General features: G+C 40.0%; 1 protein-coding gene across 1 annotated transcript in view; it reads right to left on the reverse strand.

The window, feature by feature from the left end:
• itpr3 (inositol 1,4,5-trisphosphate receptor, type 3) overlaps positions 1-25,736 on the reverse strand; it is an 85,419-nt gene that overhangs the window by 38,720 nt on the left and 20,963 nt on the right. The window contains exons 11-23 of the mRNA XM_060932074.1: positions 25,227-25,366; positions 24,997-25,096; positions 24,674-24,834; positions 23,086-23,227; positions 21,758-21,919; positions 21,342-21,514; positions 5,811-5,930; positions 5,459-5,641; positions 5,015-5,266; positions 3,033-3,177; positions 2,752-2,896; positions 341-537; positions 142-262 (exon numbers count right to left, since the gene is read on the reverse strand). Of these exons, the coding sequence (XP_060788057.1) occupies positions 142-262; positions 341-537; positions 2,752-2,896; positions 3,033-3,177; positions 5,015-5,266; positions 5,459-5,641; positions 5,811-5,930; positions 21,342-21,514; positions 21,758-21,919; positions 23,086-23,227; positions 24,674-24,834; positions 24,997-25,096; positions 25,227-25,366 (2,041 nt within the window). The remainder of the gene's footprint in view (positions 1-141; positions 263-340; positions 538-2,751; positions 2,897-3,032; positions 3,178-5,014; positions 5,267-5,458; positions 5,642-5,810; positions 5,931-21,341; positions 21,515-21,757; positions 21,920-23,085; positions 23,228-24,673; positions 24,835-24,996; positions 25,097-25,226; positions 25,367-25,736) is intronic.

Genomic DNA, 25,736 nt, shown 5'->3' on the forward strand with positions numbered 1-25,736 from the left:
GAAATTGATTGTAGTTTTAACATGAAGCCTATTTTGTTGAAGTCATCAACTGTTCACTGATGGAGACTTGAGTGCAAAACTGTTCATGACAACTGCAGCCCTAATTATACAAACAGTTGTTGCTTTTTGCATATCATTTACCTGCATTCTCAACTGCCGATGTTGCATCTGCATCTGCCATGGGATACACCTCCACAAACTCCTTCTTAAAGACGGAGAGCAAGAAGGACAGTCTGTAGTCCAAGCGCACATTCAGGATGAACTGCATATCAAGAGAATCAATTAGAGATTAGAGGTGCTGATTATTTTGGCTTTAAACAATGTGGATGGAAAATCACACCTGTAAAATTTCTAGGATCTTCAGTTTGGTGTCCATGACCGTGATGTCCTGGTTGTCAATGCTGTCTTTAGTGCGTGTCTGACCATCCATACCCATCAAGTTACGGCCACCGGTAAGCATCATGGACTGCTTTCTGCTCAGCACCATGGTGGACATCATCTGGCCCATTCCATGGATGGAGCGCCGGATATTCTTAGCTGAGATGAATTAAAAAAAGAAGAAGAAAAAAAAAAACACATATCTTATGGGAATAGCCTGATCTTAAGGGGTGTTACAGAGCACTGTATAAAGTTCTTGGCAATCATGTGTATCTTTTCTCTGTTATCCCAACAAATTAAAAATCCTTTCATTTAACATGTTTATTACACATCTTTCCAGCTGATATCCTGGTAAATTCAGTTCTTGTCTACATGAGTGAGAGTTGAAACTGTCTACATTTGACCTTGATACACTAATGTCACTAGTTTGGCAGCAAGCATTCTCCACCTTATGCACAAGACTACAGCACTATGACCTTAAAGAAGCTGGCTCACCCTTCGTAGAATTCAGTTCATTGTTTTTGTTTTGAAATCGCATGACCGCTACTCTGCCAGCTCTCTGTGCAGCAAAATCTCTGTAAATTCACTGGCAGTGATCCCTTTGAAAACCCTCTCCAACTTTTTCTTCATGTACGTGTCATACATGAAAGTTTTGAACAGAATAATCCTGATATTTTATTTTCTTTGTGGCTGCCCTCGAGACGATAGCGGCCGGTTCTGATCCATGACAACACAATAACCATATGACAACGGAATAGATCAGTCAAGATATTTAAAATATAATTACTTGGATAAAATATCTTCGACTTCATGTTACAACTTATGATTTATGGCTTAGGACATCACCACATTGTTACAAATTGATATTGCACTGTTTGAAAAATTTGTGTAAATCTCACTACTTGGTGCAGAGGGTACCGTGAAGTCAGCCTGTTTAACTGCAGCACTGTCAATTAATCCACAGGAAAAACTTACAGATCTTCATTCATTCTTATTTCCTCTCCCACACTTTATTTTCTGTCCAAAGTCTCACACTGCTTTTACATGAAAGTGCAAGTATTCACAATAAAGCGCATTAATGTAATGATTAATGAAATAAACAAGTGTTGCCAGGCAAAACAAACCTCGCCCGCCCTTTCCGATGACCTTGACCTTCACCTTGACCTGATTACCCCCAAAATACAGACCATTGCCCACCTACTCTGAAAATTTGAAGTCAATCGGTGCAACCGTCTAGACGCTAGATTGTTAACAGACAGACACACAAACAAACCTCACTGATTACAATACCTCACCCTGCTTATTCCGTCAAAACAAGACTGAAAAAGTTGTGTAATGCTAAAAAAAAATTAATGTGGTTAATTGGCAACAGGTCAGTAACATGATTGGGTATAAAAAGAGCATCCCAGAGAGGCTGAGTCTCTCAGAAGTAAAGATGGGGAGGGGTTCACTGCTCTGTGAAAGACTGCGTTAATGATGCGTTCATTCAGCATTAATGATGCCAAATGATATATACACGTTTCAGAGCAATTTGCTGCCATCCAGACAAACTCTTTTACAGGGAAGGCCTTCCTTCTTTCAGCAAGACAATTCCACACTGCTTTCTGAACATATTAAAACTGCATGGCTCCAAAGTAAAAGAGTCCGGGTGCTAAACTGACCTGCCCACAGTCCAGACCTGTCTCCCATTTAAAACATTTGGTGCATTATGAAGCGCAAAATACAACAAAGGAGACCCTGAACTGTTGAGCAACTGAAATTGCATATCAGGCAAGAATAGGACAACATTTCTCTTTCAAAACTACAGCAATTGGTCTCCTCAGTTCCAAAACATTTACAGTGTTGTTAAAAGTAGAGGTGATGCAACACAGTGCTAAACATGCCCCTGTCCCAACTTTTTTGAGACATGTTTCTGACATCAAATTCAAAATGAGCATATATTTTTCAAAAAACAATAACATTTCTCAGTTTCAACATTTGATATGTTGTCTTTGTACTATTTCTAATGAAATATAGAGTTTCTAAGATTTGCAAATCGTCATATTCTGTTTTTTATTTACATTTTACACAGTGTCCCAAATGTATGTAACTGGGGATGTAGGTTATGTTTGAGTGTTTACCAGTGTGCAGTGCTCTGAAATAGCTATTACTAAATGAATGACATCTTAACTGCAGTAAAACATCAGTGCTATCAGCAGTATTAGTTGTTGGTCAATTACGAGAACTGTTTTAAAACATTAATAAGGAACGTTTTGTTACAGTGTAATAAATAAAAAAAGGCATTAAAAGTGGACCACTCCAGGTAAAGGAACATCAAGCCTAACCTTTTCAAACTTACTAACAATTGAAGCTGTAAGTATTTTTAGTACTTACTGGTGCCATCATCATTAAATGTAGGACTGGCCACAGCAGAGTTGGGAATGCAGTCAATAATCCCCAGAAGTGTGCGCGTCAGTCGTAACAGCTCAAAGAAGCTGTAGAAGCCAAAGTAGATCAGATGTCTGGCAAGACTCACCACCTGAGAAAGGGTACAGTGTGACAACATGGAAAACAATGATATTATCATCGACATTTAGTGCCACTTTATCCAAATGAAACACTGTGGAAGCACTATATTAAAGGTATTATATTAATAAAGAAGATCAAAGTTGTACCTCATATGTTAATTTATTTTTCTCTCCATCAGCAAAAGGCAAGACATCATTAAGAACGTTGTTGAGATACTCTTCCATAAAAGCCATGGTGTTGGCAAACTTGTTCTTCTTGTTATCTCTCGCGTAGTCCATATGAGAATCATAACTAATAAAATAGGTGATTTTTATTTAGGGCCAGCAACATCTGAACAATAAACAAATTCTAGAAAATGCCTATGTTCTCTTGGTTATGTACTTTCATGAGACTATTTTATTTTTTGTAAGTCACTCTTGCTTATGATGACTAAGGGCCCGTTTACACGAGGACGCTGTCGGGTAAAAACGACTAAATATTTTATCAGAAGTGCCTTTCGTTTACACGGGGACGGCGTTTCCGAGGCTGAAAAACGGATAAAATTGAAAACGCCTTCCAAAGTGGATAAGTTAAAAACGGCCCCCGTTGCATATCCGTCTAAACTACCCAATACGCGAAACTCTGCTCGGATCTGCTCACGTCGGGTACGCGTTTACGTCATACATATGTCATATACTGCACATGCCAGCCCGGGAAGTAAGAAAGTAAGTAAAAAAGTAAGAGCATGTCTGATTACATCGATCCAACGGACCTTCAAGCTGCTCTGTGTTTTAATGCAGTAGATGTGTTTTCCTGCTCACTCGCCCAGCTGAAGCTCCTCAGTTTGGTGTCGCCAAGTTACACACACACGCACGCACGCGCCGCCTATTCAAGCCGCTCGTGAAACCATAAACCCGAGACTGAAAACAAAACTAGCAGCCGAACGGATTTATTTTGCTGAGATGGACACTGCCTTTTCTCTTCTTCACCGAAACAAGAGTGAGTGTTACTTAATAAAGGCAGATTAAAAGAGTTTCGGTTTGCTCCTGCTCCTCCCTCGAGCACTACAGTACCTCAGCCGGACCGGTGTTCTGTAAAGTTATCCTAGCAAGTTCTCATACAGACCGTTTTATTATTTAAAACAAGTCATTACAAATTATTTGACTCGGCCAAAGACTCGACCAATACGCACAAAACATAAAAATCGGCAAATGAGTGAAATTCTCACCGATTTTCTATCAGCCCAGCTGATCGGTGGGACAAAACTACTGTTAAATTTTCCTACCCTCCTGGATTTCGCGCATGTGTAGTAGGCTTGGTAGGATAACTTGACAGAACAGCGGCGCAGATGTGCAGATCAGACAAGACGGAAGATGTTGCGCATGCGTGCAGACATAGCGGAGACATTTATGCGTCACCGTATAGACGCAGATTTCCTCCTTGAAAACGGTCGTGTAGACGCGGAAAAAAGTGAGAACGAAAACGGACTTTTGCGTTTTTGTTTTATACCGTCCCCGTGTAAAGTGGGCCTAAATGCAATTATTCTATCCACATTCACTGGATATGAGCAATCGAGTGCTCTGATTGGCTACTCTACTACTAGGCTATCAGTACATAATATCATGAGTAGAGAAAAACAAAATGGCAGCGCATATTGCTGAACCAACTGAGGATGAAATAAAAACTACTCGAAAACAAAACCCCCCAAAAATACAAAAAAAAAGCAACAAAATATGGAATAAAAGTATTTGATGGTAAGAACGTATCTTTTTGTTAATTTTTCAAGAATTATTATTATTATAGCATTTTTCACAAATTGCTACTGTCATTTCGCCAGTTTGTTTACATTCTAAGCGGAAGTGATTTTGTCGGACGTTTTGGAAAGTGTTTTTATTTATCGAAATTGCAAAAAAATAAAAATGCTCCGTTTCTCAAAATCCACGAAATCTTGTCATACATGGCTTATAGTCAACTCGGCGCTACACGCCTCGTCGGCTATCAGCTCACGTACGACTGGATTTCGTGGAATAACTGTTAAGTATAAATGTACATGGAATGTGCAAAACTATGTGGTGTCCACATTAAAGTACAATACTCATCTGACAACAATCTAACAAATGATGTGGAAATGATGTGCATGTGATCATACTCCTTGATGCTGATGGAGGTGGGGATCTCAGTCCAGAGCCGTGCGAACTTAACGGGTGTCACAAGCTCCTGAGGGTCACGGTCTACATGGGCGTGCAGCATGAGCCTACAGAAAGAAGCCCGCAGGTCATATGGAAGAGTCTCATCCATCATGCAGAGGAAAATCAGCTCCACGTCCAGATACTTTGAGATCTCATCGATTGCCAGATACTGACGGTCTGAACACATCTGAGCATACAGCTTCAGCTGATACCTAGAGAAGAAAAAGATCTAGTCATACAATATTGTGAGCCATGAAATAAAATGGATAAAACAGTTTTTAAAAGAAAATTGTAAGTCAGTGTCCAAAATATTATAAATCTGCAGATTACTTAGATTGTCATTGCAAAGCAGGAACATTATTTCTACAACAGTCTTTCTCCCTTTCTCCTTTAGAAAGGAATACCTGTAGTACGTCAGCACACTCTCATCATGGGTATTTCCTTGTCTCGCCTCATGTGCAAGCTGACGAATGCTTTTTGCATGAGTCTCGTTGGATTTATCAGTCCAGACCAACCATACCTCATTCTCCTCTGCATAGTCCTCTATATATCCAGACGTGTGATGAGTCACCTTAACAGGACGTCGTCTGCACACATATGCGCATAAATATATGAGTTATTCAAATCAGACAACAATCTACTGACTGATATAAGTTTTTGTATGATCTGTCAAACACTTTTTTTTTTTAAATCTAGAGCCTGTTCATAATTTTTCACAACTTTTCAAAGATCGTTTACAGCTTTTATGGAACTTACTCTGTTTTGATAAGTATATCCTGGTTTTTGGGGTCAAGCACACATTTGCAGATCAGCTCCTGTGTCACTGGGATGGCAACATAATTTGATACACACAGGTCTGACAAGTAATCCAGAAACCTAGAGCAAAACTGCATTGTTAGAAAGACGTCCACTGTGTTGTAAAATATAAGCCATTACTTTAAATATGCCACATTTTTCCCCATTCACTGAAACATATTGTTACAGTTTACTGCAAAGTTTCACATACCCTTTGGACAAAATAATAAAGACAAGAGAATTTTAATTCTAGCTTCTACACTGTAAAAAATTATTTGAGTTAAAAAATTTTTGAGTTAATGACAGAGGTGGACAGTAATGAAGTGCAGTTACTTGAGTACTGTACTTAAGTACACTTTCTGAGTATCTGTACTCTACTTGAGTATTATTTTTTTGGAAAATTATGACTTTAACTTCACAACATTTGAAAGACAAATATCGTACTTTTCACTCCACTACATTTCTACCAAGGTCCTCGTTACTCGTTACTATGAAGCAGCTTTGAAAGTGGATGTTTTTTCCTTTTCTTTTCTAAAATGTGATTGCTTTTTTCACAGGTGACACTGAGACAGCCTATCAGTAATCACTAGGGTCATGTCATGTCCACAGACTGTATAAAATCAAGTTCAGTGGTTTCTCAGCAGCATTATTTGAACGTGATCAGTTGATGGCAGAATGGAAGGAAGCAGTTCTTCTGGGGAATGCACGCACCCATGGCCATACCTTGAACCCATGTTTCAATTTTCTGTTCAGATTAAAGACTTGTTTCGTTTTAATTGTTTGCCTAAAACGAACTTTATCATACAAAAAACTCGTCATCCAACCTGCGGAAGCATATTGAGCTATGTAAACGTTTTATTCCAAGAGAAAGCTTGCAACGAAGTTGTCTCTGCTTTTAGAGCTAGCGATAACATTGCAATAGCTATGCAGTATGGTTAGTCACATGACTTTCTATGGATTTGCCCATCAAGTTGCCATAGCCTTGTCCACGGCTAACGTTAACACATAGTTAACTTGGACACTGTTATTTAGCATGTAAAAATTGAGTTACGTTAACATTAATAATGTTTACTTATCTAAAGTCCTTTCAGAAATATATTTTAGCATAATCTTGCCAAATAAACAAAATATAGAAATCTTTCTTTTCTAGTAGTGTTAGCTACCCAATATAATTTCGAGTTTGAAAAGAGTTTGCTAGCATGTCAGGTGGAGCTTCAGCACTACAGGTTCTACAAGCTAGTCGGTAAATCCAGTAGGTTGCTTCAGAGGCATTAGGTATTGTAAGCGTTGTGGCAATAATACAACAATGCCTTGACACAAAATGTACTTTTAATACTTAAGTATTTTTAAAAGCAAGTACTTCAGTACTTGGGCGGCACAGTGGTGTAGTGGTTAGCACGGTCGCCTCACAGCAAGAAGGTTCTGGGTTCGAACCCAGCAGCCGGCAAGGGCCTTTCTGTGTGGAGTTTGCATGTTCTCCCCGTGCCTGCGTGGGTTTCCTCCGGGTGCTCCGGTTTCCCCCACAGTCCAAAGACATGCAGGTTAGGTTAATATTGGACGGCCTTGGGCTGAGGTGCCCTTGAGCAAGGCACCTAACTCCCAACTGCTCCCTGGGCGCTGTTAGCATGGCTGCCCACTGCTCTGGGTATGCGTGTGCCCTCATTGCTCACGTGTGTGCATATGCGTGTTCACTGCTTCAGATGGGTTAAATACAGACAGGAAATTTCACAAGTGTGTGATGAATAAAGTTGTGCTTTTCTTTAACTTAAGTAAAAATTTGACTGTACAGCTTTCACTTGTGTCGGAGTAACATTTCTCAGTGGGATCTGTACTTTGACTTAAGTAATAAAGTCGGGTACTTTGTCCACCTCTGGTTAATGATTTTAAGTTCATTGAAAATCATAGTTAGCACAATGCGAGTGACATGCCTTCTTGTGTTAACTTCCTAGATGGGTTTCAATGAACTCAAATGTTAAGGTGACCAGGGTACTCACTAAGTTAAAACAACAAATAATTTTTATCTTGCACCTTCATTATTTAAATAAAATTAAAAAAACCTGGCCAAATTAAAAAATTACACCACTTTACAAGTTTGCATTTCACCGCACTGGATGACCTGGACCACTTGTTCAAAACCAAGAGCGACTTGCTCACAGCCAAATACACAGAATGCGCATGCGCCTCCGAGGGACTCTCACAGTCAACGGGGGAAACTGGTGTTGAATCTGATGCCGTGTTCAGTTATTTTTCTTGTACGTTGCAAGTACATAGAGTTACTTATGCGATCACAACTTTTATTTATACCTTGTAGACAGATGCAGATAAATAAAACACACTTAGCAGGACTTGATATGTTACTTAATCATTATCACACAAACAAGCGCGTGGCTGATGTCTGTGTCTGGGTCTTTGTCTGGCATCTCTGATCACTGATCTGGGGTGAATTTCCTGAAAGCCTCTTAAGGCTAAGAGTGTCTTTAATTACCTCCTAAGATCCATCGTCAAGCTAACGTGGTTTTCCTGAACAACATCGTAACCCAGGTAGTCCTTTAGTTTGCTCTGAATTTACGAGGGACCTGGACCACTCGTTCAAAATAAAGAGCGACTCGCTCACAGCCGAATACACAGAATGTGCATGCGCCTCTGAGGGACTCTCACAGTCAACGGGGGAAACTGGTGTTGAATCTGCTGCCATATTCAGTTACTTTTCTTGTACATTGCAAGTACATAGAGTTAATTATTAAACAAATATACAAAAACATTATGAATATATTTCAATATGTTATGGAATCGCGTATGGATATTGTAATGTCACATTGATATTGCCACATTTTAATCAGATTTAACTCCATTAGGCAAGTGATTATCTCATTTAGTGTCATAAATGAGACAAATTTCTGCACCTCTAACGTGCGTGCGTGCATGCGTTAGGGTGGTCCCGAAATGTATGGGAAAAATTTTTTTTTTACCAAAACATTCTGACCACCCTACCATTTTTTTACATAGGCTAAAAGAAGGCAACAAGCAAAATTTCAGAAAAACAGGTTAATATTTAGAGGTGCCACACGAGGTTGCAAATCGGGTTAAGCCATTAACATTAGTTGGTGCGTAGACTGTTGCAGAGAAGATCTCAAACCCCCAAAAAGTCATAGTTCTAGAGGGAATATGCCACTTCTATGAAAAAGAAGAGGCAGGAAGAGTTTATAGACTGATAGAAGGTTAACTTTCATGCACTAAGGGCTTCTTAAACAATGAGCACTGATCGTAATATGCTGATGAAGTTGTGAATGTTTTTCTTTCTATGTTTTTCAGATGGCTAGCAACAGTAATACAAGTACTACTGGTGGTGCAAAGCACAAAACCAGAAAGGACAATCATGTTTGGTTAATTGGTCCCACTTCCAAGGAACTGTCTGGGAGAAAGCTTCCTTCTGCTAGGGAAGTCCTTAGTGTGTTCTTTTATCTCCACAAGATACCATAATACCGAAGGGTTTAGAAAATCACAGACAAGTAATAGCTATTGTTACTTTGAACACAGGAAGTTATATTACTGTATTGTTTGTATTAATATGAAACAGTTAATAAGCCACATTATTTTATATTGTGTTTTGAGTGAAAACTTTAATGGCTTTGTGGCACCTCTAAACATTGTTCAATCTTAACCAAATTTCGCACAATAACTTCTTTTAGGTAATGTAAAAAAAGGTAAGGTGGCTGTAACAAAATCCTAAAAAAAAAAATTGGGGGACCACCCTAGCGTGCGTGCGTTTGTGTGTGTGTGTGTGTGTGTGTGTGTGTGTGTGTGTGCGCGCGCGCGCGTGCACATGTACTCGAGAGAGAGATATTTTGATCTGTGTGTACCTACGGAAGTTGAACTGATCTTATACTGTACATATAATTGACCTTATATAAATAAAGAGTTCCATTCAACCTTGTTATGTACACACAGGTCAAAACTTCTCTCTCTCTCTCTCTCGCACACATATAAGGGAGAACATCGCCAACTTGACATTGTGGATAACAGTTGAAATAAACCTGACTGCATGTTTGGGTAACACTGAAACGAGCAGGCAAGGGGACACAGGAACACATTTACTTAATTATTTAGTTTATTATTTGCTTATTCTTTCAAGTGAACATTTATTTGTTTAATAAAAAAAACAAGCTTGGAATAAAAAATATATATATTGCCCAAAAATGTAAAATAGTTTCAATTATTAATTACCACATTATATATGTAATGCTTAATGACAATACAATATTTTAACATATTTTAAACACTTTATATTTCATTGTTTTTTGGTAAAATACAAACACCATGTGACCTCATCAACTGGATTTCGCAACCACTAATGCTTGTATCAGGGACGGGCATTGCAAAGAAGCTCCTTCTTACGAGTGAGTTTGGGAAAACCAAGTACAGAGACAATGTTCATTGGTGAAGACAGTCTCTCAACTCTCTCTTTAGCCCTAAAAGGTAACGCAGTGGTTCTCAACCGGGGAGGCGCGCCCCCCTGGTGGGGCGCGGAGGTACTCCAGGGGGGTCGCGAGTAGGCTTCATGTATGGAGGAAAAAAAAAATCTGGGGCTAACAGGCTATAGTAGCTAAGCAGATGCAACACATTTACCCATGTCAAAATGCAGGACATTGGACTATTACATACAAATCAATACTATTATAAAATCTATCATCAATCTATCATAAAATCTTGTGTGTAGGTTATTTTAAGCCCGTGACGCGAACATGACGCAACGTCACGTGAGTGAGTCTGCATACCGTGGCCACCGTGTGAGTGCTTGCCACACACACACTAGTCTGGTTTCTTGCCGAGTTAACTCGTGCCGACTCTCGCTAGTCTACTATCATCAATCCATCGATACAGCGCAAAACCCAAACAGTCTTTTTAAAGACTACTACCCCACACTGTATTTTTGCTTTCCCCATTTCAGCTCTACCCAAATAATTTGTTGTTTTTGTTGTTTTCTTACTGCTAGTCTACTATGGATAATGCTACTACTGCTGCTACTGCTACTACTACTACTACTACTAATAATAATAATGATAATAATAATAATAATCTAGCCCAGGGCTATCTATCTATCTATCTATCTATCTATCTATCTATCTATCTATCTATCGGTCGATATAAGGTGCTGTAGGTCGGGTGGCATCACTGCGGGTGAGTGTGTTTGGGGGGGGGGATGGGGGCGGGGCGAGAAGAGGGGCCCCCAACTGCAATGAACCAGCTTTGGTGGGGCCCAGGTTGCAAAAGGTTGAGAACCCCTGAGGTAACGTTATCGGGAAACCTACCCCTGATCTGATGATCATCTCTGATCTGGTATCTCATCTCATTCAGATCTGTTTTTCATCAGTCACCATACATAGACAAGATAAAACTAAAAATCACTCATCAAAATCTCAAGTCTGTTGATCCAAATACCTTCTTGTCTGCCCTCTCTGCCTCCTCTCTCTCTCCCCCCTCAGTGCTTGACTTATCTTTCCCTCTGAGATTCACAGTGTGTACAACTCTTCTGTCTCTATTAGTAATGCCACCAGTAGGCCTAGATCGCTTTTTTCTATAAGTAACAAGATTATTCAGCCATTTGTTACTGGTCTGGGTGGTTCTGCAGAACTGTGAGATTCTTTCCTACAGTTTTTCCCTCATAAAATCATTTATATTTGCAACTGTTTCTCTATCACTATCTCTTCCTCTTCTGAAGTTTCTATAACGCGCTCCCTACTCTTGCTATTTTCTTTTAGGGATTGGGGATAAAATTAGCTTATGTTTAAAGTCATTCAAATTCTGCAAAGCTGCTTTGCGACAATGTCTATTGTTAAAAGTGCTATAGAAATAAACTTGACTTGATTTGACTTGACTTTTACTCTCACTGCTCCTCCATCTGTTGCTGAGTTCATTAAAAACCCAAACTCTTCTTACTGTCAGTTAGACCCTGCTCCCACCCCCCCATAAAAAAACGACCTTCATTACTGCTGAGCTCATCTTTCATCTGATTAACAGATCCCTTCTCTCTGCTATTGTCACAACTGATTTAAAAACTGTGGCAGTCACTCAAATACTAAAAAATAAAATAAAATGAAATAAAAATGGTCTCAATCTATTTATTTTTAGTAATAGTAGACCGATCTCTAATCTGCCATACAGTGGTGCTTAAAAGTTTGTGAACCCTTTAGAATTTTCTATATTTCTGCATAAATATGACCTATCATCAGATTTTCACACAAGTCCGAAAAGTAGATAAAGAGAAACCAGTTAAACAAATGAGACAAAAATATTATACTTGGTCATTTATTTATTGAGGAAAATGATCCAATATTACATATCTGTGAGTGGCAAAAGTATGTGAATCTTTGCTTTCAGTATCTGGTGTGACCCCCTTGTGCAGCAATAACTGCAACTAAACATTTCCAGTAACTGTTGATCAGTCCTGCACACCGGCTTGGAGGAATTTTAGCCCATTCCTCCGTACAGAACGGCTTCAACTCTGGGATGTTGGTGAGTTTCCTCACATGAACTGCTCGCTTCAGGTCCTTCCACAACATTTCAATTGGATTAAGATCAGGACTTTGACTTGGCCATTCCAAAACATTAACTTTATTCTTCTTTAACCATTCTTTGGTAGAACAACTTGTGTGCTTAGGGTCGTTGTCTTGCTGCATGACCCACCTTCTCTTGAGATTCAGTTCATGGACAGATGTCCTGACATTTTCTTTTAGAATTCGCTGGTATAATTCAGAATTCATTGTTCCATCAATGATGGCAAGCCATCCTCGCCCAGATGCAGCAAAACAGGCCCAAACCATGATACTACCACCACCATGTTTCACAGATGCGATAAGGTTCTTATGCTGGAATGCAGTGTTTTCCTTTCTCCAAACATAACGCTTCTCATTCAAACCAAAAAGTTCTATTTTGGTCTCATCCATCCACAAAACATTTTTCCAATAGCCTTCTGGTTTGTCCACGTGATCTTTAGCAAACTGCAGACGAGCAGCAATGTTCTTTCTGGAGAGCAGTGGGTTTCTCCTTGCAACCCTGCCATGCACAGCATTGTTGTTCAGTGTTCTCCTGATGGTGGACTGAGGAACATTAGCCAATGTGAGAGAGGCCTTCAGTTGCTTAGAAGTTACCCTGGGGTCCTTTGTGACCTCGCCGACTATTACACGCCTTGCTGTTGGAGTGATCTTTGTTGGTCGACCACTCCTGGGGAGGGTAACAATGGTCCTGAATTTCCTCCATTTGAACACAATCTGTTTGACTGTGGATTGGTGGAGTCCAAACTCTTTAGAGATGGTTTTATAAACTTTTCCAGCCTGAAGAGTATCAACAACGCTTTTTCTGAGGTCCTCAGAAATCTCCTTTGTTCATGTCAAGATACACTTCCACAAACATGTGTTGTGAAGATCAGACTTTGATAGATCCCTGTTCTTTAAATAAAACAAGGTGCCCACTCACACCTGATTGTCATCCCATTGATTGAAAACACCTGAATCTAATTTCACCTTCAAATTAATTGCTAATCCTGGAGGTTCACATACTTTTGCCACTCACAGATATGTAATATTGGATCATTTTCCTCAATAAATAAATGACCAAGTATTTCTCATGTCATCTGAGGGAGTTTTTCCTTGCCACTGTCACTACAGGCTTGCTCATTGAGGATAGTTTAGGGATAAAATTAGTTCATGTTTAAAGTCATTCAAATTCTGTAAAGCTGCTTTGCGACAATGTCTATTGTTAAAAGCGCTATAAAAATAAACTTGACTTGAGTATTTCAATCTAGTTTTCACTCATCTGCTTCTTAGGCTAGTTAATGACCTTTCCTCTGCTGATGCTGTTAATATACTCCTTCTTTTGGCCCTTAGCTGTGCTTTTGACACTGTCATGAACTAGCTCTCTGCCGTCTCTCGGCCATCGGTATTTCTGGTTCTGCCTTTACTGGTTAACATCCTCTCTCACAGATCAACAGTATTTAATTTCAATCACCAAGTACATGTCTTTTATGGCCTCCTTCTATTTTGGCATCCCACGGGGTCCTCTTCTGTTCATTATCTACATGCTACCCTTCGGCCAACTCATCTGCCATCATGGTTTGAATTTTCATTGCTATGCAGATGATATGTAGATTTATATCAGCTAGAAGCCTTCTACATCTGCTCCGCCTCTTCCCTCTCTGAATGCATCCACGACCTAAAGCTGTGGATAAATGCGAACTTTTTAAAACTTAATACTGGTAAAACGGACCTTCTTCGGATTGATTTGGAACCAATCACTTCTTCCAGTAGTAGTTTTAATAGACAGCAGCTTATGATACCCTTTCACGTCAGTTTTTGTTCAAAGTGCTAGACATCAGACTAGGAGCGCATCACTTGGTGGCATTGGTGAAATCTATATACCATCAAATGACTGCCAAAATAAAGGGCTTCTGGCAAGAATTCCCTATAGAGACTGGCTGCAGACAAGGCAGCATTGAATCTCTGATAATATTCAACATCTACTTTGTTACAGTATGCCAAGTACTAAGTCATGAACTGATGTTACAGCTGGGAGACGAGTTCGGTATACATTTCCAATACCATATTCCAATGAAGGCAACTGACCAAAGATAGTGAGCAAAACATCCAGCATCTGGAACATCGGCATGTTATCACATCCTCTATGCTGACGATATGGTTTTCCCAAAGTAAGGAGGCCTTACAGTGAGATCTGGAGATAATAGAAAGGGTCTACAGAAGGTATGGACTCACATTCAGTCAAAAGAAAACAGAAACGTTGGTCAAAATTAGATTATTCTGTTTTGTTCATTAGTCTTCCAACCAATATATTCAAAACGCTGCAGCCAGAGTCCTCACCCACACTAAACGCTCAGCACACATCACCCCAATCCTCCAGAACCTCCACTGGCTCCCTGTTGTATATCACATTCAGTATAAAACTAGAACTGTGAGTAAAATCAGTATAGAATAGCCCCCCCACTTACGAGCCTGCCATTAGAGGTCTGCGCGGGTCGGATTTTTCAGTCCCGCTCCCGCCCGCATTGTGCAGTCAGGCTCCCGCCCGCGCCCGCAAAGAATTATGATTTTCAGTCCTGCTCCCACCTGCGCCCACAAAAAAATTATGATTTTCAGTCCCGCTCCCGCCCGCCATATTTTGTCCCGCTCCCGCCCGCAAATCCCGCATGATGCAGACGTTCGCGTTATTTCTCAGGAAAGTTCGTCTTGACACAGCGTGATGGTGCCCCGCCCCCTACTTTGAGTGGATTTGAGCATAAATATCTACAGCTCACGTTCACGTTTGTTATTATTTACCTTGTTTCTAAATTCAGCATGTAGTGTCTCTAATAATAATAATAATTAGTGCTGTCAAGCGATTAAAATATTTAATCGCGAATCGCACATTTTTATCACATGAGAAACCATTGTAATTCTCTGATCAGCATAAAAAAGTGAATGGGCTTTTTTTTTTTTTTTGCAAAGCAGAGCTAGCAAGAGGAGTGAACTTCACTCTTCTTCCACTTCACTCAGTGAAGTGATTTACTGCTTGAGTTAGTCTACAGCTCTAATCAGAGAGACAGGTTACACAGTGACGGTAGGCTTGACATGCTTGATTATAATATAAAGTACACTATTATATTAACTTTAAGTTGTTCGTTGATAAATATTGCATTGAATCTGATCTTTACTGTTTCATCTCAACACATTTCGTACTTTTACACTTTTTCTGCCTGTTGATGCGTCACGCTGTCCAATCAGAGGCGGCCAAATTTGCATATTACAGGAAGGATTTCTGGGATAGCATTGAGTTTACAGACGCTGTCTTCTTAAAACTGAATAAATATTTAAAAAGAGCCAAATGAGCCAGTCACAAACACAATCTTTTTCCCCAAGACTGAACAATCGATTCCGAAGGCTCTTAAATTCTGAAATAATAAAGCACGAATATTGTCTCTTCTGCCATGATCGGAGATCTCAAACACGGAAGAGGAAAAGAATCGAGAAACGAACGAGAGATATTTATCCTCTCCTGAATCAGAATCATAATTCTGATGACCAGCTCATCTAAGGTGTCACTGAGGCATCATGTTAGTGTGGGTCACTGGAGGCTGGGTGTGAACGGCGAGTCATTAGAGTGATCAAAGGATTTCCCGTTAGGGTGATCAATGGCAAATTTAAGATGCCATTCCTCACTCAGGCCACATCCACACGACAACGGCAACGTGATGTTATTTAAAAAAAATATCGCCTCCAAATGGGCAACGATCAGTAGAAATCAGGTCCATATGGCAACGCAACGCTTGCTGAAAACGATGCAATACACATGCCACACCTCTAGGGGCGCTGTAAGACGGTCCCTTCGGACACACCAGAACAACCCATACGAAAAAGAACAGTAAAGAACTTATAAGAGTTTACCACTGTCTTAGTAGTAAATCCTTATAAATATAAATAAATATATATGCCATGTATGATTTACTCCTGAAAGTGGCCCATTTTGCATTTTCCTCATACAAATTTATGAAAATCTAGTATGTATGAAGTGAACATTGTGCATGGTTTTTACAGATAATGTGTATGATGAATTACACTGTCTTTGTATGCTTCATGTAATGTTTGTAGTTTTAAATTATATTTTACAGTTTAAAATGTACATGCCTTTTATATGTAAATCCAACACAAACATATGTGGATTTACATATAAAAGGCATATACATTTTAAACTGTAAAATATAATTTAAAACTACAAACATTACATGAAGCATACAAAGACGGTGTAATTCATCATACACATTATCTGTAAAAAACATGCACAATGTTCACTTCATACATACTAGATTTTCATAAAAAATTTGTATGAGGAAAATGCAAAATGGGCCACTTTCAGGAGTAAATCATACATGGCATATATATTTATTTATAAATCCTTATAAGGATTTATCCTTATATTTATAAGGATTTACTACTAAGACAGTGGTAAACTCTTATAAGTTCTTTACTGTTCTTTTTCGTATGGGAATAGAAGTAAGGACGCATGCGCATAAACTATTATGCGCGAGACTTCATATTAGCCACAAAGTCAGGAAAATCTGTTCGTAAAATTACATTATAATGACCAAATACAATGAAAAGTATTTTTCCAGTCTCACCTGTGAAAGGTAATCCCATGTGATCTCGTTTGGACGGTAAACCTGTTGGTACAGTTAAACGCAGCTAATCTTTATTCTCCGCTTTGACCTTTCCAATATGGCGGCGAGGATGACGTACGCGGAAGGCGGCGTCTTTAATGGTCCGGAATAAATTGAATACTACACGTTGATGGATTAATTTGCTGTTTCTCACCTGTGAAAGGTAATCCCATGTGATCTCCTTTGGACGGTAAACCTGTTGGTACAGTTAAACGCAGCTAATCTTTATTCTCCGCTTTGACCTTTCCAAAATGGCGACGAGGATGACGTACGCGGAAGGCGGCGTCTTTAATTGTCCGGAATAAATTGAATGATACACGTTGATGGATTAATTTGCTTTTCTACGCCCTTTTTTGAGGAATGTATTGTAGGACTTAAACCATCATCTGAAGAGGTGAGATCGCTCCTTTTTTCCCCTTATTTTTGCTGGCGGGATTGACTCTGCCCTAAGGGCTATTCTCTCTCTCTCACTTTGCACCAGGCATTACACAATAAATATTCACAGTGAAAATATTTTGTAAGCGCGTTTCATGAACCAAGTTATAGGATTTCTTGACAACTCGCATCGCATCGCAATGAGATCATTGGCACTACTGGTGTTAAGAATCAGACCATTTTATAAATGAATATTTTGCTGTAGAGCTGCAGTGTTTGTACAATTGCATGTTTTTGCTTCACTATTACTGTCACTATTCTGCTTCTTGCATTACTACTGTGAACTAACACTGAACATAATAATAATAATAATAATAATAATATCCAAGCTCGTGTTTCACTCTCACTAGTGCTCTGTAAGGCTTTTTCCTGGTGATATTCGTTACACTTCTACCCGGCGTGAAGCATTCACAGTCATGTGGTTGTGACGTCATCGTAAACAAATCCGTTTTACTCATCCAGACGACTTCACAACGGCAACGTTGCCAGATCTTTCCACTCTGGAACCCGTTCTCAAAAAGATTGCGTTTTGGGCACCCAAAACGCCGGCGCCGTGTGGACGCCAGGCCTAAACGATAAGCAATTGTATCGGAGTCACCTGAATCCGTTGCCGTGTGGACAGGGCCTCAATCTGGCAATCTGACTCTCTCTGCAAATTTAGGCATCTTAAAATGTTTTTATTAATGCCAAATAAAATATCCAGCACAAATTATATATGATAGACATAAATTAATAATTTATAAATTTTATTTCAAACACGTTTTTAGTTAGCGGGACTGCAGCTTATCACCACTCCCACCCGCGCCGCATATGTGCACTCCCGCTCCCGCCCGCGTGCGCATATGTGCACTTCCGGTCCCGCCCGCGCCTGCAATGAGCTTTCAAAATTTGTCCCGCGCCGCACTGCTTTGCGGCGGGTCCCGCAGGACTCCCGCGGGAGTGCAGGGCTCTACCTGCCATCATATATTGCCATATGTAAGGGAATAAGTTGAATTATTTTTTTTTGCGGTCCGGTTTCCATCAAATCCCACGCTCTGATTGGCTGGTGAGCGGGTCCGTATCCTACGGTACGGACCCCGGTTACAGACCCTGGTTATGGACCTCTGGCGACTCGCTCATTCACAACAACAACAAACATAGTAGCAATTTTTGTCAACATTCATTTTCGCATTTCTCAGGAGAATAGCATTAATTTTACAGCATGGATAGCAATAACAACAGTGTTCACAGCGAAAGCGAGTTTTACTACCCTGAGGAAGACAAAATAAAAGAAAACATTTCAGGAGAAAGCTAAAAACCTGTAACTTGCTAACGCCGAGCAAAAACATGGCTGAATCCTGAATGACTCAATTTTGTATAAATAGGGGACTATATAGGCGGCAAAATGTAGTTTTTTTCCTGCCATGGAAGTGCACTTGTATACTGAGGAGGAAGCAATTTGCATTACAGCCGTGAATGAGGATTCAAAATGGCAGCTCAGCTCGGCTCGGTTTTCCCTTTCGGGCGCTCTCATTTTCTGTTAGCATTTGGTAAAGAAAAATATAAATATATTATTTACCAGCTTAAGGTCGGTCCGTATGGTGAAATACCGTGACCTTGGCCTTGAATACTGACCTCGGTCCAGAGGGCCTCGGTCAGTACTTTCAAAACCTCGGTCACGGTATTTCATGATACGGACCTCCCAGCTGGTAAATAAAACATACTGTATTTATCTCCCCTTTGAAACATCAGACTGGGATTATTTTCCTTCATGCCCCATCTTCAGGTGGTATACTGCAACTGTGTAAGGTTTCATCAAAATCCATCAAACTGTTGAGGAGGAGTTGTGCTTACAAGACACATGGACAGACGGATGGACAGGGTGATTCCTATATACCCCCCGCAAACTTTGTTTGTGGGAGGTATAATTATTCTGTTCACATTTAAAGCTCTCCATGGCCACACTCCTCAATATCTAACTGACTTACTTCAACTCTACTCTCCCATTCGCAGTCTCAGAGCTTCATCTTCTGGTCTGCTGTCTGTCCCCAAATTTAAGCTATCCACCATGGGATCCAGGGTATTTAGGGTTGCAGTTCCCAAGCTGTGGACTTCTCTCCCTCAGTGTCTTTGGGATTGTACATCTCTTCCCAAATTCAACAAGAGTGCTCTGAGAGCACAATATCCCCCGCTGGCAACTATGCCATAACTCAGGTAAAATGCGACTGAATTGAACAAAATTGTAATATGCGTATTACCGACACATAACAAAGAAATGCGACTGAATTGAACAAAATTGTAATATGCGTATTACCGACATAACAAAGAATCCTGCCAAGTTTCATGAAATTCCTCCAAAAATTGTGAGGAGTTGATTTCAGAAGCTTCCCAGGACAGACGGACATCGCCACAACATAATCCCCCCTTGGGCCTTTCGGCCAGCAGGGAATAAAAATCATCTCAGATCTTATCTCTCTGCTATTCTTTCTCCTGATCACTGACTGTTCTATCTTTTTCAGTGCTTTGAGCTAGTCTATTATTATTATGCTCATGTAAATTGTCATTTTGTTTTCTGTGTCTCTTATCAGTCATGTTTTCTTTTGGTTGATTTGCTTCTCTTTGTGTGGTCCCATTACTTTGTAAAGTGCCCTTGGGTTGGTGAAAGGTGCTACATAAATTAAACTTCTTGTTGTTGTAGTAGATATCAGCACGGTTTTGACGGAGTATGATTGCGAGTGTGATACTGCTTTTATACAATCGATCTCTAAACAAGAAATGAACATAGAGTAACTGCCATTTCAGACACAATATGGACATTTTTATTTTCGTTATCTCATCTCATCTCATTATCTCTAGCCGCTTTATCTTGTTCTACAGGGTCGCAGGCAAGCTGGAGCCTATCCCAGCTGACTACGGGCGAAAGGCGGGGTACACCCTGGACAAGTCGCCAGGTCATCACAGGGCTGACACATAGACACAGACAACCATTCACACTCACATTCACACCTACGGTCAATTTAGAGTCACCAGTTAACCTAACCTGCATGTCTTTGGACTGTGGGGGAAACTGGAGCACCCAGAGGAAACCCACGCAGACATGGGGACACGGGGAGAACATGCAAACTCCGCACAGAAAGACCCTCGCCGGCCACGGGGCTCGAACCTGGACCTTCTTGCTGTGAGGCGACAGCGCTAACCACTACACCACTGTGCCGCCCCTTATTTTCATTATATCTGGGAAAATAGATGTAAAATAGACTGACAAAGATCTACAACTTATACTAAATATCAATGATGTAGTGGTTAGCACTGTCACCTCACAGCAAGAAGGTTCTGGGTTCAAGCCCAGTGGCCAACGGGGGGCCTTTCTGTGTGGAGTTTGCATGTTCTCCGGGTGCTCCGGTTTCCCCCACAGTCCAAAGACATGCAGTTAGGTTAACATGGGGCGGCCTTGGGCTGAAGTGCCCTTGAGCAAGGTACCTAACCCCTAACTGCTCCTCGGGCGCTGTAGTATGGCTGCCCACTGCTCTGGGTGTGTGTTCACTGCTTCAGATGGGTGAAATGCAGAGGATGAATCTCACTGTGTTTGAGTGTGCATGTAACAAATAAAGGTTTCTTCTTCTTTCTTCCACTGGAACACTGCTTCTCTTATCAAATTAGCAGACCAGAATGAACAGCTGTATGGTCACTAAATGGATTTTTTTTTTTGCCTAAAGTGTAATGTGGCCAGTTACCTGAAATGAATTTGACAACCCTGATTTAACCTCTTCAAAACAGCCACAACTCATTTTTAATTACATGCTAATAAATTGTAAAACAGAAAGACATTTTGAATCCATATAGGAAGATGATTTAAAAAGATGATTAAAATAACTAACCTGGGCTCCTTGTTCTTGCGCACCAGGCTGACAAAGGTCTCAACCTCAGTTTTAGTGATGTGTTTTTCCAATAGCTTGCGGTTGTTATGCAGCAAGGCTGTGATTGTGTCCTCAGCCAGAATGTCATAGCCAATCTGAGACTGCATCAACCCAAACTGTTTGGCGATGTCCTCCTAAGAACAGGGGAAAAAAAGAATGAGGTTTTGACTTGATGTTAATCCATGACACTTGATGTCCCCTACTATGGCTGGTAGTCACCAAAAGCTATGTTGTATAATTAGACTTTTAACTCCTTACAGTATATTTCCATGTTTGGTTGAAAATAGTACATACTGTATATGTGTTAATTATTTTATCATCACTGCAAGGGCATTTACAAAACGTTAAATGCACAGTACTGTTTTGTGTATTTATACCTGGTTTTTGCGGTAATCCTCTTGGGAGTGGCGGAGGATTCGGTAGCACAGACGCAGCATGTACTGATATGGAGTATTCTTCTGATCAGCCAGTTCCTCCAACTTCAACAAAGGGGGTTCCTCTCCTCTTTCTTTAAAAGGAGTCTTAATAATCCCAAATATCTAAAATGACATGAATTAAATAGTTACTATACAACATGTGACCTAATGATGAACAGCAGGCATATGACTAGAACCAAAACAATGTCAATATGATTGTTTCTTTTTTAAAAAAAATCTGATTTCTAATTTGTCATGACTACTAATTAGTCAGCAATTACTAGTAATTAGTAAGTAACTTCTAACTGTGGTCTGACTACAGTTTCTTACTGAGGTAGACAACTCATCAGTTTATTAACATGTCCAGTCTCATGTTTTGGTTGCCCAGAAACCTAATTGGCGAGGCTAAAAAGTGGCAGTTAATGCAATGTAATAATGCATTGTTACCTAGTTAGTTAGTTAGTTAGTTAGTTAGTTAGTTAGTTAGTTAGTTAGTTAGTTAGTTAGTTAGTTAAGTACAATAATACTGACTAAGATAAATCTCATCTCATCTCATTATCTCTAGCCGCTTTATCCTGTTCTACAGAGTCGCAGGCAAGCTGGAGCCTATCCCAGCTGACTACGGGCGAAAGGCGGGGTACACCCTGGACATGTTGCCAGGTCATCACAGGGCCGACACATAGACACAGACAACCATTCACACTCACATTCACACCTACGGTCAATTTAGAGTCACCAGTTAACCTAACCTGCATGTCTTTGGACTGTGGGGGAAACCGGAGCACCCGGAGGAAACCCACGTGGACACGGGGAGAACATGCAAACTCCGCACAGAAAGGCCCTCGCCGGCCATGGGGCTCGAACCTGGACCTTCTTGCTGTGAGGTGACAGCGCTAACCACTACACCACCGTGCCGCCCATTAAGATAAATAAACATGCATATTATTGTTATCCTATTCTTTGGAGGTTTTTAAGTAGCACATCATGGGGTTTCAGAGCAAGTAGTGCACCCTATAGTTATAGCATCAAGGTATGTCCTGTTAAATATGAAGTGCATTTAAACATACAAACCAAGTAAAAGACTTTGTTTTGCTAAAGTTAATAATATGAAGTAGTGGTTTTTTTCCCCTCTTTTTCACACAAAATCTGCTAGTCTAGTCACCTGGGCTAGTGATTTATCCATGCTTGGATGTGTGCTGTTCAACTTGTGGTCATTTAAAAATGAATTCTACAAGATCAGTGCTTTCAGTCATCAGTATTTAGAGTGAAATGCTGCAGAGACATAACACCTGTTTGATAATATGCTGCTCCCGCATTAGTTTCTGCCTCTCACGGTTGGGCTTGGTCATCACCACATCCAGCACAGGCTGCCCAGTGTTTGACTGGTCCACCACAAAAAACACAAGGTCCTCCAGCAACTTAATAGCATATCTACACAATAATATAACGGACATTCAGGAAAATGACCGAAAAAAAAAAAAACTTGCTGGTGTTTGTGTATTTATCAGTGTACAGTGGATAGAAAATGAACACATCCCCTTTCAGAATTTTTACATTTTGTTTGTATCAGGTTCTGTAAACTTGACAGAACTTAAATTTCCTCATTTCCTAAGTATACTCGTCTGAGAGTTAATACTTGACAAAAGGCACCTTTGGCAGTAACTACAGCTGCCAATCTTTCTGGGTAGCTTTCCACAAGATTGATACACCTGGACTTGGAGATCTTTCCCCACTCTACTTTGCAGAACTGTTTAAGCTGGAAGAGGTTATTTGGTTTTTGCTAATGGATATTCGGTTTTCCATAGGTTTCCAATTGGATTTAGGTCAGGGCTTTAACTAGGCCATGCCAGAACTTCCATCTTGTTCCTAACAAGCCAATCCATGGTAGCTTTGGCTTTTTGCTTGGGGTCACTGCATTGTTAGAATATGAATTACAAACCATTTTCAATCCCCTGGTTTGAAAGTTATTGTAATTGTTCATTTATAAATTAGGTTAGAGCATTTTTCATTGTTAACATTTCACTTTGGCATTTTTAAGTGTAGATTAAACGAGACTGTCAAAGACAGCGTAGCTCACTCTGGCCCCGTCTAGTCCAGAAGGAATGATCTAAAGTGGGCCACCTTGCGCAATAAATGGTGCAAGCTATATACACTATATACAAGCTATATATAGAAGCTATATACACCCTAGGAATACTTACCCATTTGCCAGAAAGAATCCAAAATGGTGAGGAATTGACCGAGAAGAAGAGATTTTTTTTTGTTGAACTACTCATTAAGGTTTAATTAGTCCATAACTTCATTAATAATTGTAATTAAGCAAATCTGGGTAGAAGTTATATGCACCCTTGGTACCCCTACCTTCATACCAGAAAGAATCAAAATCATTGAAGAATTGAGGGAAAGAATTGATTTGTGTGGAAACTGCTCGTTAGGGCTTAATTACACCATATCTTCATTATTAATTGCAATTATGCAAATTTGGGTAGAAGCTATATGCACCCCAGGCAGACCTACCATCCTGCCAAAAAGAATAAAAATCAGTAAAGAATTGAGAGAGAAGAAACGATTTTCATGCAATGTGGATGACGACAGACAGCCGACGGACAACACATGATGGCATAAGGTCATCGCCTGTTGCCAGATGAGCTAAAAATAGATTTATTCTATTTTAACTCCAGTTTATAGGTCAACTACATGTGTAAATAGCTAAAGTGAGTCTATTCATTTTCTGTCCACTGTAACTCAAGCGACATTTAGAGTTCAAGTAAGTGCATGTCTCCAACTACACTATAACAGTCAGAGTGGTTTTGTTTTAGGTTTCAGTATTTTCAGCATTTTTGCTTTAGTATTTTAGCTCTTATGTGTTTACTTGACCTCCGATCATTTGGAGAGAGATATCCAGCATTAAATTTCTCCACCACTGTGCTCAACATGGCGCTGGCATCATTAGCAAAATCTAGATCTCGAATCTCCATGGTGGGCACAGAGACAATGGCAAACGCCTCTTTGTCCTCTTTAGTGGCACAAGTTCCCAGCTATAAGGACAGAAAAAAAAGTGCTATCACCATGTCACAGTCAAGTTTAGAAACATAGAAATGATGTGTTGACAGCAAGATTATTTCCTACAAATTCATTTTCATATATAATGAATTATAATGTCTACCAGGAAAGGATAAGTAAAATTTAGAATTTCTCACCATCAAGCGAATGGGCCTTTCTTCATCAATGTCAATAGGCACATTGGTGCCATGGATCCATGTGTTTGTGCACAGATGTCGAAAACGTACATAAGAGTTTCTGTTTGGAGGAGAACAAAACATTTGCACACAAAACTACTGTTTAAAAATGAAGAGATTTTCATTTTAGTCTACACAGTCATAGACTATCGACATGATTGTTATTTGTCCAGACAGCAACAGAACAGCACCTTGGCACATATGAGTCAGTCTTCTGCAATGTCGTGGGGTCCAGTTCAAACAGAGAGGCAATGTCATTTCCATGAGGAACTGCAACTAGTCTATATTTTATCCATTCCCCCAGGTTCTTCTTGATGTTGCGACCGGTGTCCTAAGGATGCACAGAAAAATTCATAGAGACACAGGTGCTTATTTTTATGATAATGGCACAAATGCAAAAAAGTCCTAGGGTCATGGTATCTTTTAGCCTGGTTGTTTTTACGACCAGTGGTGCATGCAGTAACCTGGAAAAGGTTGGATCAATTGGAAAAGGGGTTCAGTTAGAATTCATACATTATCAAACGTGTTCTTGATACAAGAATTCACATATCTGTGAATGGGATACTGTTATATCCCATCAAACTTTGTTCTCTCATTCCCTTTAAAACAGAGTGTGCACCAACAATTCCAAAAGAATGGCCATGGAAACGTGACCATCACACCCATGTGTGGATCTTCCCCGTACTGTTGGCAAAACGTTA

Source organism: Neoarius graeffei, chromosome 10 (assembly GCF_027579695.1).
Source record: "Neoarius graeffei isolate fNeoGra1 chromosome 10, fNeoGra1.pri, whole genome shotgun sequence".
NCBI classification, from domain to species: domain Eukaryota; kingdom Metazoa; phylum Chordata; class Actinopteri; order Siluriformes; family Ariidae; genus Neoarius; species Neoarius graeffei.